A 13486-nucleotide genomic window follows, 5' to 3' on the forward strand; every position below is an offset into this window, starting at 1 on the left:
AATCAGCTCTAAGCTCTGATGTGATGCTCCTGATTGAGGTTTTCCTGATATTGTTCCATTAGTCAAAAACTCCTGGAACATGAAACAGGCCTATTATTTGCATGAGGGAAGGACAGAGTTAAGTCAAGCACCATTTCTTAATGGACACGGCTTTTATAATTTTTTTTTTTTTTTACTACTACTTGGCTTGTAAGGTGCTCAGAGCAGGCACCGTGCGTGACATTGTATGATTGCACCCACAGGGCTAAAATGGATTTAAACCACCTTGTGCCCTTCTGATCCTGGGCTGCTCCAAGGGCTAGAGGCGCCCCAGCACAATTTAGACAGGCTCGATGGCAGCTTCCCCAAGCTGCTCTATAGACAATATAGTTTTTGCAAAGTTTTTATGTTCAAATCCCAAAAATGTAACGGGATAGTATAGTATTTTATACTATAGGTATAAAATATTTTAAATACATAGAACTGAGGTATACTAAATAAACTGCAATGACTTGGCCAGCACACCCCTCCTTTAATTCCCTCAAAAATACTCCATGTTCCAGGGGGATTAACTGGTTAATATAACAGCACCAGCACAGTGCATGCTGGTGAAAGTGGTGTGCACTGGCTTCAAGGGATCAAAGTCATATGTTAAAATCAGGCAAGTTAAACTCATTCTGTGAAGAGAGGTGTGTGTGTGTGTGTGTGTGTGTGTGTGTGTGTGTGTGTGTGTGTGTGTGTGTGTGTGTGTGTGTGTGTGTGTGTGTGTGTGTGTGTGTGTGTGTGTGTGTGTGTGTGTGTGTGTGTGTGTGTGTGCGCGCGCGCTCCAAGTTCAGGAACATATACTACCCATGATCCTCAGAAGAAATCCCACTGATAACAATGGGAGGTTTGCAGATCTCTCCGGGATAAAACCTACTCCACAAGTAGCAGCTAAACTTTAGTTAGTAAGATTACTTTATTACATTCACCATTAGTCAAAGAGTGGTTATGGACACTTTTAGGACAACCACTATTTCTATCCTTTAATCCCTTGGATATATGATTAACCCAATTTGTGTATAGAGTTGCATAACTGTGCAATACAAGCTAAATCTGACTCATACAGTGTAGTTTATAGGCTTAAATTATAATACTGAGATGAATGGAGACCGTTAACATCTCTTAGAGCCAATGTTTCAGTTTTTCTGCTGTCTCACGAAGACAGCTCCTTTGTTGGTTATAGTCTCTTCATGTTTGGAAGGCTCTCTGTACGATAACAAGTGCTAAGAGTTCATTTTATTTTATTTTTAAAGTGAAATCTTGCATTCTACAGAACTGCAATCTATTACGGGGGGCAGATATTCATGTTAAGTGGGTGAGGTGTTTGAACCAACAAATATTTTAAATCATTTATGAGGTGAACAGCCCTCTTATTTTAGCTCTTTGGGGCATTCTGCATGTGTCTCTACAATTAATTGATTTAAAAATATGTAGGTCCATTTTAAGTAAGCAAGAAGAGGTAGAATGAAAAACAAGTTTAGAACAGAAGGAAGTTATGAGTACACTGATCTTATGTGTGACCCTGATGTAAATACACATAATATCTAGACTTCTATATCTACATAAAAATGCATGGCTTCAATTTGTCAACGATTCTACATCAACATATATAGGCCTCTTAAAAATAAGGATGGAACAGAGATGCATGCATATTTAGCTTGTGTAATGACTTTTTTCATTTCCCCTCTTGCACCCCAATTTGTCTACCACTAGACTTGTGCCAAAATTTGGTAACGAACTTACAAGTAGGTCACTCCACAATTATGTTATTTAATACATAAAGAACTCCTGAGTGTAAGTTCACATTCAGGCTATTGCTCTCCCTTGAGTGTGGGGAGAACCAGAAGTTGAAGTAAGTGCTTTGCTTTATTTTCTTTTCATTGTAAAGGATTTTATTAGTTTTAGAAAAGCAAAGCAGAACCTACATTCATAGCACAGTTTCTCCCAGCAAAGAAAATGTCACAAAGCAAAAGTACAAATCCACACACTAAGGCCTGGTCTACATTTAAAAATTAGATCAACCTAACTACATTACTCACAGCTATGAAAAATTTGAGCCCTGGGCACTATAGTTAGGTTGAATGAATCACTGGTGCAGACGCAGCTAGGTTGACAGAAAGATGGATTAACTCCACTGCTGGAAAAACACCTTCCATCTACGTGAGAAGCATCTACCGCAGGGGTCCCCAACACGATGTCCATGGGTGCATCTAAATGCTCCCGCATCCTGGCCAGCGGTCGAGCATCCGCCGAAATTCGGCGGCATTTCAGCTTCGCCGCCTCTGGATGACGCTGCTTGCCACCGACAAGCGGCGTCATCCAGAGGCGGCGACGCCGAATTTTGGCGGCATTTCAGCAGATGCTCGACCGCCGCCATGGTCCTTCGTCTGGTGCCCGCCAGACGAAAAAGGTTGGGGACCACTGATCTAACCTATGTTGCTACAGCGGCACAGCTGTGACATCATGGCTGTGGTGCCATAGTGTAGCCATGCCTTAGAAGAGATAATGAACATAAAGGGGTGATGCTGGCAGACCCGGCTTTATGAACAATGTCAAACGCAGAGCTGGAAACCAGTTTGGCTCACCTGTGTGTTAGCATTGTTAAAATAGATGTTAAGTTTATAAGAATGTGTTTAGTGTTTAGACTTGATGAAATGCTTGCAGGGTGCTACATTTACTGATCTCACATATAACATCTGTATGCCATGGTTAAGGCTGCGAGTGTCATGGAGGTCACGGATTCCGTGACTCTCCATGACTTTTGCAGCGGCTGGTGCTGGCTCAAGGGCTGCCTGAGGCAGGCAGCCCCTGGACCAGCAACAGCAGTTTGGGTGTCTGTGTGGGGGGGCTCAGGGCTAGGGACAGGGGGCTGGGGAGTGCGGGGGGCATTTACCTTGGGGTGGGGGACTCCCCGGCTTCTACTGGCATGGCCCCCCAATAGCTTTGAGGAAGCGGAGGCCCTGCCCCATAGCTCACATTAGCTGCAGCTGCCAGCACTTGTGGGAGCAGCAGAGCCCCTGCCCTGGTCCCTGCCGCCTAGGAGCTGCAGGAACGCGGAGCCAGTTAGGAAGCCCCTGCCAGCCCCACCAACCTCTCCCTCCCCCAGTACCAACGGGGGTCCCGGGCTGCGCGCTGTGGTCCGGCCTCCCTCTCCCTCAGTACCAGCAGAGGTCCCAGGCCACCTCCCCCAGCACTCATGGTGCCCCCAGAATGCCCCACCCCCCGAGCACTCAAGGCCCCCCGCCCAGGAAAAGTCCTGGACCGGTCACGGGCCCGTGAATTTTTGTTTATGGCCCGTGACCTGTTCATAACTTATTAAAAGTACCTGTGACTAAAACGTAGCTTTACCCCTGGTATAAAGTTATATTGAGTGTTCGTAATTAATGCAAAGTGCTGGTCCTCCACACAAGAAGGCCCACTGAAACCAAATCAGCCAACCATCAAAGGACAAAGACTTCACTGATCCTGTCCCTCCTTCCTCTCCCCCACACCCATGAAGAGATACAGGCACAAAAACTTGCACAACAATTTGAACTCTAGGGGAAGGGTATGAAAGTCCCTGACTAGAAGGAACTGTATCACTATGCTGCTTGGCATTTGGAGAGGGAAATATTTCTAAGCATAAGCAAGAGATCCCCAAGCTGCTTAGCTCAGATTAGCTGTAAAGGACAAACAAACCTTGGGATATTGCAGCAGCTTCTATTAGTCTTAAGTTTCAAAAAGTATCTCATTTGTGTATGTATGCTTACCTGCTTTAACTGTGTCAATAACTGATTCTTTTACCTAATTAATAAATCTTTAGTTAGTTTATTATAGGATTGGCTACAAGTGTTGTCTTTAGTGTGACATCTGAGGTACAACTGACCTGGGATAAGTGACTGGACCTTAGGGACTGGGAGTAATCTAAATATTTTTGGTGTAAGGGACCATCTATCACAAAGGTAAATTTGCCTGGGTGGCAAGATAGACCAAAGTACCCAAGGGGACTGTTGTGACTCCTTATTAAGATTGTTATAGTGCTTGAGAAGTTCACAGTTGATACTTGGTTGGTGAAATCTAATTATAGAGCTCACAACAATTTGGGGTTTGTGCTCTGCTTCTTAACAGTCTGCCCTATGAGTTGTGAGCCACTCTAGACAGCCTGACACAAAGTAAGAGAATCAGAGGGACTTTATATCTCACAAGTCTAAAACAGTATACAGAGCTTTTCTTCTAAGACATTAGTTCAACACCACATTGGCTTGGCAGAAATAAATGTTAGCTGAGCAAGATGAGTTGGTCTCATTCCAATTCTTAATAGACAAGTGTCCACCTCATAAAACCTATCATTATAATGTCCGTCTCTGTTGATGCTTCACAGAGAGATCAAGGATTGAATCAGCTTGCAGAGAGAACTACTCTTTCATTGCTTCAAGAACTAAACTCAGAATGGAATGGGGGAAAGCTTCATCCTTGCCAACTGAAAATGAAAACCTGAAGATACTGAAAAGAAGGAGTTGCAGACCACTGGGCTTCCACACAAGGTTACAAGTGGGGGTAAGAGGAATAAAGGGAACACCTGCTTGTGGGAAAAGAGATTGTTGGGGGAGGGTCAGGGCCTCCAGAAGATCTTACTGTTAGTTGAACTCTACAACCTTTTGGTTTTGGCCTTGAGAAGGGAGATACTTTAAAAGGATCTAACATTTCTCAAGATGCACATGCAAAACCCCCATATTCTATGAGTCCAGTCTACAGAAAATTGGAGAGAATTCTGAAGTGTTTGCACCTGGTAAACACCCACACAGCCTTAACTGTGTCCTTTTTGATCAATGCCTCGTACACAATGCCCATAACACACACACACACACTCTGCCTCTTCACTGTAATGGACTGTTGCTACCTGCACCTCTCCTACAATTAAACATTGAGCCTATTCCCCTGACAGAATACCACCCTTGAAAATTTAACAACCACTTCACACCCTCTTACAACCCCTTCACATCTGCACACAGGATACTACCTACACCTATACCTTCCCCTACCCAATAATACTCATATCCCACTTCACTAATGACAACACCCATGGCAAGAAGACCCCAGTGCCCTATTACGGAAGCAACTTATATAATTCTGTATTGAAATAATGCAGGCTGGAACCTCAAGATACACATGCATCTCCTTCCTTTGATAATACATATGGGGGACTCAGACCCAGATCTCTTCATATCACAATCACAGCTCTTCCGAGCAGCTCCACTTTCCCCTCCACTATACAGCTACACATCACATAATGAATGCAGCTGAAATGCATGCAGACTGTGATGCTGGCAGACCAGATGCCAGCTCATACCAAAGGCCCAAGGCCTCACTGAACACTGACAAATGCATAGCTGAAAGCAGAGTCTGGCACACCTGTGGGTTAGTATAATTAAAAGAGATATTAGTGTTATATGAACGTGTTTAGTGTTTAGACTTTATGGAATGCTTGCAGGATGCTGCATGTATTAATTTTACTTATAACAACTGTATCCCATAGTATAAAGTTATAGTGCATTGTAAAACCACTATAATTGTGTAACTCACCAAACAGGAAAAGCAGCATTAATTAAGGTAAAGTGCTTGTCCTGCATACAAGATGGCCCACTGAAGGCAAAGGAGGCATTGGGTAGCATCAAAGGACATTGTTGACTGCATTCCTCACTCCCTGCAGGAAGGGGAGACCTGCACATGAACTCACCCCATCTGTTTGGATTCTGGGGTGAAAGGGATAAAAATCCCTGACAAGGAGAAACTGGATTTTTATACTGTCTGGACTCTGAAAGGCAAAGATTCCTAAACAAGAGATTCTCCTGAGTCAGCCCTAAGGACATACAGAACTGCTTATTATAGAAGCTTATATTACCTTTTTAAATCTAAGACTGTAACTCATTGGCGTGTATATGTTTCCTGTTTTAACTCTGTAAGTAACTCATTTCTTTTCTTAGTTAACAAAGCTTTAGTTAGTTTATTACAGGATTGGCTACAGGCATTGTTTTTGGTTTGAGATCTGAGTACAACTGAACTGAGGATAGTGACTGGGAGTAACCTGAATATTGTTGTTATTTTTGGTGTAAAGTGATCATCTATCACAGGGGTGGGCAAACTTTTTGGCATAAGGGCCACATCTGGGTATGGAAATTGTATGGCGGGCGATGAATGCTCACGAAATTAACAATTCATGTTCAAACAGGGACAACACAAGTTTGTTTCTGTCAAGGTTCCTTCCCCACTCTGGACTTTAGAGTACAGATATGAGGACCTGCATGTGAACCCCTAAACTGAATTACCAGCTTAGATCTAGTTTTGCTGCCACCAATCCCAAATACTAACGCCCTTCCCTGGATAGTCTTGAGAGACTTCTTCACCAAATTCCTGGTGAACACTGATCCAACCCCTTGGATCTTAACATAAGGAGAATTTAACCATCCCCCCTCCTTTCCCCCACCAATTGCTTGTGAGTCCAGATCCAATCCCCTTGGATCTTAAAACAAGGAAAAAATCAATCAGGTTCTTAAAAAGAAGGCTTTTAATTAAAGAAAGAAAGGTAAAAATAATCTCTGTAAAATCAGGGTGGAAAATAACTTTACAGGGTAATCAGATTCATAGAGCCCAGAGGAACCCCCTCTAGCCTTAGGTTCAAAGTTACAGCAAACAGAGGTAAATCCTCTTAGCAAAAAGGAACATTTACAAGTTGAGAAAACAAAGATAAAACTAACACGCCTTGCCTGGCTGTTACTTACAAGTTTGAAATATGAGAGACTGGTTCAGAAAGATTTGGAGAACATGGACTGATGTCTGGTCCCTCTTAGTTCCAAGAGCGAACAGCAACATGTTTTTTTTTTAAATCAGAAAAGACACGCTGTGCCGGGGTGTAGCCATGAGTGGGCCGTGGCCAACGCACTTATTATCCAGGCCCATTCAATCACTTGCCCCACTCCGCCACCCGGTGCTCCAGCTGGGGAGCGGGAGTGAGGCGCAGAGGCTTGCAAGTGCCGAGTGGGTGGAATGGGGCAAGCCCCTGACCCCGCTCCCCGGCGGGAGTGCCGAGCAGGGTAAGCCCCTGACCCCGCTCCCCGGCGGGAGTGCCGGAGCGGAGCAGTGGAGCTCGAGGGCTGGATTAAAAGCTCTGACGGCTGGACACAGCCCGCGGGCCACAGTTTGCCCACTTATGATCTATCACATAGTCCAGCTTGCAGCGATCGCAACATAGATTGGAATGCCCAAGGGGCCAGTCTGTGACTCTATAAGACTGTTACAGTGCTTTCAAAGTTCACACTTGTTACCAGGTTGGTGAAATCTAATTATAGAACATACAACCAGTTTAGGGTGTCTGTGCCCTGCTTTTTGATAGTCTGCCCTGAGGCTAGCACTCATGGTCATGAGCCAGGCAAGACAGCATGACACAGATAATTCCCAGTGGCTCCTGCCAGCTCCAGAGGGCAAAGTTAAGGTTGCATGGGAATTTACCTTAACTCTGTATTTTCTGGTTTTCAGAAGTTTGAGTTTTGCTGAACTCGACATTCTGGAAGGACACGTGCTACCACTGGGTTACCATAACTCTGCGTTAAGGTTTTTGCCATTTAATTAAATATGAATCTGAATATTACAAGTACAGTAGTCCCTGTGTGCATTTTAATATGAGTTGACTGAACTTTATGCTGTCATCATGTTTTCAATGACAAGTTTTTATTGACAAGATATAACTGTGTGTCATATAAGTAGTTACTGGTGAAGGCGATGCTTTTAGCACCGAGGGAAGTACACCTCTATGCCGATATAACGCGACCTGATATAACGCGGGTTCGCATACAACGCGGTAAAGCTCTGACACGCTGCTCTGAGCAGCGTGTTAAGGGTGCCGGGCCAGGCTGGGGCCAAGGGGTTCGATAAGGGGCAGAGGGTCTTGGGGGTGGTCAGGCCCCCCCCCCAGGCTCTGGGGGGCGGGAGCTGTGGGAGGGCACTTTTGGGGGCCCTGCAGTCCCACAGTGGCCCGGGGGATTAGTGGGGGGCCGAGAGCAGCCCGCTCTGCTTCCCTCGCCCCAGCCCCAGCCGTGTTGCTCGGGGGAGGTGGCTTAGGGGAAGGGATCCCCCCCCGCACTCACCAGCAGCGGTGGAAGTGGAGCAGCCTGGCCCCAGCCCACTCCACTCTGCCAGTTTCCAGCCGCAGCGCTCCGCTTCCCGCCGCAGGTGAGTGCAGGGGGGCGTCCTTTCCCCAAACTCCCCGCACTCACTGGCAGCGGGAAGCAGAGCAGCCCAGCCCCAGCCAGCTCCACTCGGCCAGCTCCCAGCCGTGGCGCTCCACTTCCCGCCACAGGTGAGTGCAGGACCTTTCCCCAGCCGCCCCCCAGCGACACGGCTAGGGCCGGGGCAAGGAAAGCGGAGCGGGCTAGGGCCGCGTCGCTCCACTTTCCCCAACCTCCCCGCACTCACTGACAGCTGGAAGCGGAGCTACACAGCTGGGAGCTGGCGGAGTGGAGCGGACTGGGGCCGGGATGCTCCGCTTCCCGCTGTTGCCGGTGAGTGCCGGTCAGGGGGCAGGGCGGAGGTGGGGGTGGATAGGGGTCGGAGCAGTCAGGAGACAGGGGGGATGGTAGGGGGTGGGGTCCTGGGGGTGATTAGGGACGGGGATCTCTGGAGGGGGCAGTCAGGGAACCAGGAAAGGCAAAGCAAGTTTGATATAATGCGGTCTCACCTATAACGCGGTGAGATTATTTTGTCTCCCGAGGACCGCGTTATATCGGAGTAGAGGTGTAGTTAGCGATTGTGGAGTAAGCACGTTAATTGAATGTTTCTGACAAAATGAACAGCAGTGAATAGTTGGAAGTACTGACATTTAAACTGTCATCTTTAGGTTTCAGACTTAGCAATGAATTGTGGGGAGTGAGGCAGTTAATATCTCTCTGAGCCATTGCTTTAGGCTGTCTGAAGGCTCAGGAAGATACCACTGTACCAAGTTTACAATCATTTTGTGTTTTTACCATTTTCTTCACAACTGTAAGGACCAGAAACAATTTTTGCTGTGAAAACTGAAGTTTTAAAAAATGATTTTGTGGCAGGGAATGCCACAGCACCACTTTACCCCTCCCTTTCTCCATCTGTTTTTTAAGATGCTGATCTTACAATTTGCTTGCTCATTTTGGGCACCACCATAATATACAAAATAGTTAATATGCCATTTCATGCTTAGGTCCATAATTTGTGGCTATGTGACTAGGCTTAACTAAGTAACCATAGTGCACATTTCACTACACCTCAAAAAGCATACAGTATGCACACACAAACCTTGAGTGATTCCACAACAAAAAATTACAGGAAGGCAAAGGGTTAAAGTTAATTTTTCACTCTTCTGACTTTAAAAATTATAGAAATAATTTAAATAGAAAAGTATCCATTTTTAGACAATTAAAGAGATTTGACACCAAAGTGCTCTGTTTTACTGGCATGCTATTATCTCAGAATTTGCAAAGGCGCTTGGGAACTCCTTTCTCAAGGTATGTCTTCACTGCAGTTAGCCCAGGCTAAGGGAACATTCAAGGCAGAGCGGCCTGAATATGTGCTAACAACTTATGCTAAACAGTCTGTTCCACTTGCATTTAGTTGTGAGGCTCTAAATACCTTTCCCAGACCTGAAGAAGAGCTGTGTGTGGCTGGAAAGCTTGTCTCTCTCACCAACAGAACTTGGTCCAATAAAAGATATTACCTCACTCATCCTGTCTCGTTAAGAAATTCAGTCTGCAAACCAAAGCAATTCACACCTAATGGACTGACTCCTCTGCCTCTCCATTTCTTTCCCGTCCACTAAACATATGTCATTTTGCATATATTTCCCCAAATTACAGATATTATCACACAAAACCTTTATCAGAGGGCTGGTGTCACTGGCAGCACAGGATTCCTCTGATAGCGTATCTGTTCAAATGCTGTGAAAGTGCAGCAGAATTGGAGCAGTTACACATGGGATTAAAAATGCAGTGCAGAGGAATGGAGGACTCAAACAAGGAAGTACAGCCTAAGTGGAACTGTGGGACAGGATTAGCACACTAACAGCAGGGGGTTCCCGGACTGAAGCCAAACCCAAGCTCATGCCTATACGCTCGGCTGTGGCTGCTCACTTGGGCTTAAACCCAGGTTAGAGGTTTTCCTTTGTGGACGGAACCTTCAGGGGCAACCCATGGGCTAACTCTGCAGTGAAGACATACCCAATTATCCCTTCAGACTCCGAGGGATGTGTCTGAAAGAATAGAGAGGAATGAGAAGAACCCATTGCCAGGCAATTGACCGAGCAGTGTCTTGGACTTTGGATAAACCTGCTCATTAGCTTTCCTAGAAAGAAGTAAGATATTTAAAAACAACCAAGTGTTTTTTAAGAGAGGCAAGCATAGCTCAAAATTTAGGCATGAAAAGAAAGGATTCAGAGCAGTGTTTCTCAACCTGCATGTGTTGGCGACCCCTTTTGGATTTAAAAATTTTTTTGAACCCTCCACCGTCCCCTTCCCTTCCCCCCCCCCCCCCCACAAAAATTGCAACCCCCATCTCAAACTCAGGGCTCCAGGCTTCAGCCCTGTGAAACATGTCAATTAGTTTTGCGGGGCTGCCACAAGCAATTGCCCTGCTTCCCACCCACTAATGCTGGCCCTGCTTGTGACCTCCCCCCCCCCCCCCCAAAACCCATCCTAGACTCCCAGGTTGAGAAACACTGAGTTAGAGAGATCATACACATGGAGTAAGAAGCTGCCTACTCACTTCTTTTCTCCTTTTTCTTAAATTTTCCTTTCTTCTTCCCATGCTCCTTTTCATCATCAGACACTATATCTGGAGGCTCATGTAGGTTGTCATGAGGTGGTGAAGGCTCACCAGTCCGGTATAATCCAGGGAATTTTGTAGGGCTGATTTCTTCAGAGCTCGGGGTACGGGCAAGAACCCCACTGTGTTCCACTCTGCGATGTTCACTGGGGCTGCTGGTAGGAGGCAGGAAGCACTCAGTCATTCTGATTCCCTGACACAAAATGAAAAATCTGTCACCTGTCCATCACACCTACAACAGAAAAAACAAACAAGATCTCTAAAATGCTCCAAACAATATTTTTTAAACAACCTCCTTAGATCCCCATCCTACAAACAATAGCAACAGTAATGTTTATTACAATGAGACAGTCAATGGGACCGGAGGAGCGGGTTGATCCAGTGCAGAACCACCACAACCTCGCTTACAAAGGATAGGAGTATAATGGGCAAGCAGAACCCAAAATTTGGGCAAGCTGCCTGTTAGGGAGTCATGGCCAAGTTAACCATGAAGTCCACTAATGCAGAAGCTCCCTTCAGAGGTTCCTTATAGCAGAGCTCCTGGCCAGAATTAAAATTCTTCCCAAACCAGCACATTCTCAGAGAGCAGTTGCAGAAACTCTGCCCTCCACAGGATTGATTCATAGGATACTTTACATCTCCCTGCATCAGCTTTTGCTGAATTTGGCCTCGTGAATCTAAATGGTCATCCTGAAATGTAACTTTTCCATTTTATTGCTTTCTCTGCTTCCTCAGTCCAGGAGACTCTCCATTCCTATGCCTACTGGTGTGCTTGGACAAAGGCTCAGAGAATAGAATTATGGGTTTACAATGAAATGTGAACAGAGTCTTGATGAACTGACTTCCACATGAAGATTATTCTAGTTGCCAGAGGATTGCTTCCAAACATCAGTATTTTGGCTTCAATGTAACCAACTCCTTGGAGTCAGCAGATCTGGAGCTCCTGCTCAGTGATGTACACACTATATAGTGAGAAATCCCCACCTCCCCAATGTAAGCAGAGAACAATTCCATTTAAAAATAACTAGATAAACCCTCATTCAGGGGAACAAAATGTACAAAATTATCTGGGGGTGAAAATAACCCTAGATAAATCATATATATGTTAGACTGTATATTCTTATCCAAAGGACACAACTAATTTTTCTTATTTCAATGGTGTTAATATTTATAACGGTTTCCTGTTTGTCTTGTGTTTTTCTTATTTGAATTATGGATATGAAATAACCAAATCTCCTCAATAACTGTTGTGCTGACTTGTTTTTATATGTAAACAAGTGACTGCCTTTCTGTAATAGTATATACTGTAACAGGAATATTTAGGAGTTGCTGGGATTTAAGACTTGTGACCATCCAAGACATTTCCAATATCATAGTTTGCAATCCATAAAAATGCACTTGGTATGAATAATGACACTGCCTTGCACTTCCATGGCATCTTTCAGTTGTATATCTCAATGTGCTTTAAAAATGCTAGAAAATTAACCTCATAATACTTCAAGTAAAGGACAGGAACATCACTGCACCCACCAATGAAATGCAGTCATCTATAGGTTGGAATACAGAAGCTGTTTAATAGAGCAGTATCTAAACGTAACTTTTAATTCTCAGTTAGAATTTGGCCAAGACACCAGGATTCACATCCCTACTCTTGTGGTCAGGGCATGAGTTTTATATCTCATCCGAAAGATGGCACCTCCCACAGCACAGTAGCGCTTCACACAGCGCTGAAGGACTGATTCAATAATAACTTCTTTTAAATCACTTAATGCTACCCCCTCCACCACTCACATGTTTAATTAAGGTTGCACAGGCAATCTTAATTCTGACATTTCCTAACGTTTGAGTGCTTAACTTTACAACCTTAATAATGTTCTTTTAATGTAGCTGTGTGTGGAATTTCCTAGGTTTTTAAAAAAACAAATTGAAAACCAACCCATTATGTTGAGATCATATTGACATCCACATGGGTCATCAGCAGAGTTGGAACCTTTATATCCGCCACAAGGACCTCTGCCACTTGAGCTAACAGCGTAACTGATGGCCATAGTAAACTGTTGTCCTTTATGTAGACTACCATGAGGGGGATGGGACGCTATGCCAGTGGGGTTTACAGAGATTTGCTGACAGCAGAGGAATGGACTCAGGAATCTTGGGTTCCATTCGTGGCTCTGGAGGAGAGCACACTCTAGTGGGCACAGATTTTTTTTGACCATTCCACTGAAGTCTGACTTCTTCTACCTCACCCTCCCCAACCTGTCCGAGTCCTCTCTCTTTCCCAATCCAGGCTCCTAATCATAATTCCATTATCTCCTCACCTCGCCAGGCCCATTCTCCATTTCTCAGGCAGCTCATCCCACTCCCATTGGCCAGCCAGTTCTCCTCTCCCAATTTCTAAACCAATCTGTCTCTCCCCTACCTCCCCCCGCGCTTTGGTCTCTCAGTTGCTCTCCCCATCCCCACCCCGTCATCCCTGTCTGCTGTGGCTCTCAGTCCTAATCTTCCTCTCCCGGCTCCTCATCCCAGTCTTTTGTCCAGCCAGTCCTAATTCTTGTCCCCAGTCTTTGTCAGATGTCTCCCCTCCCCTATACCTCCTTCCTCCTGCTCCATTGATTCTCAGTCCATTTCCTTGCCCATCATCTTT

The 13486-nt window shown here is 45.2% G+C and overlaps 1 protein-coding gene across 2 annotated transcripts in view; it reads right to left on the reverse strand.

Annotated features, from left to right (window-relative positions):
- Positions 1 to 13486, reverse strand: part of RALBP1 (ralA binding protein 1) — a 53640-nt gene that overhangs the window by 22526 nt on the left and 17628 nt on the right. For both annotated transcript variants that reach the window (XM_039522800.1, XM_039522801.1), the window contains exon 2: positions 10783 to 11074. In XM_039522800.1, coding sequence (XP_039378734.1) covers positions 10783 to 11026 — 244 coding nt within the window. In that variant the 5' untranslated portion in view covers positions 11027 to 11074. The remainder of the gene's footprint in view (positions 1 to 10782; positions 11075 to 13486) is intronic.

Source organism: Mauremys reevesii, linkage group 2 (assembly GCF_016161935.1).
Source record: "Mauremys reevesii isolate NIE-2019 linkage group 2, ASM1616193v1, whole genome shotgun sequence".
In the NCBI taxonomy this organism is placed as follows: Eukaryota; Metazoa; Chordata; order Testudines; family Geoemydidae; genus Mauremys; species Mauremys reevesii.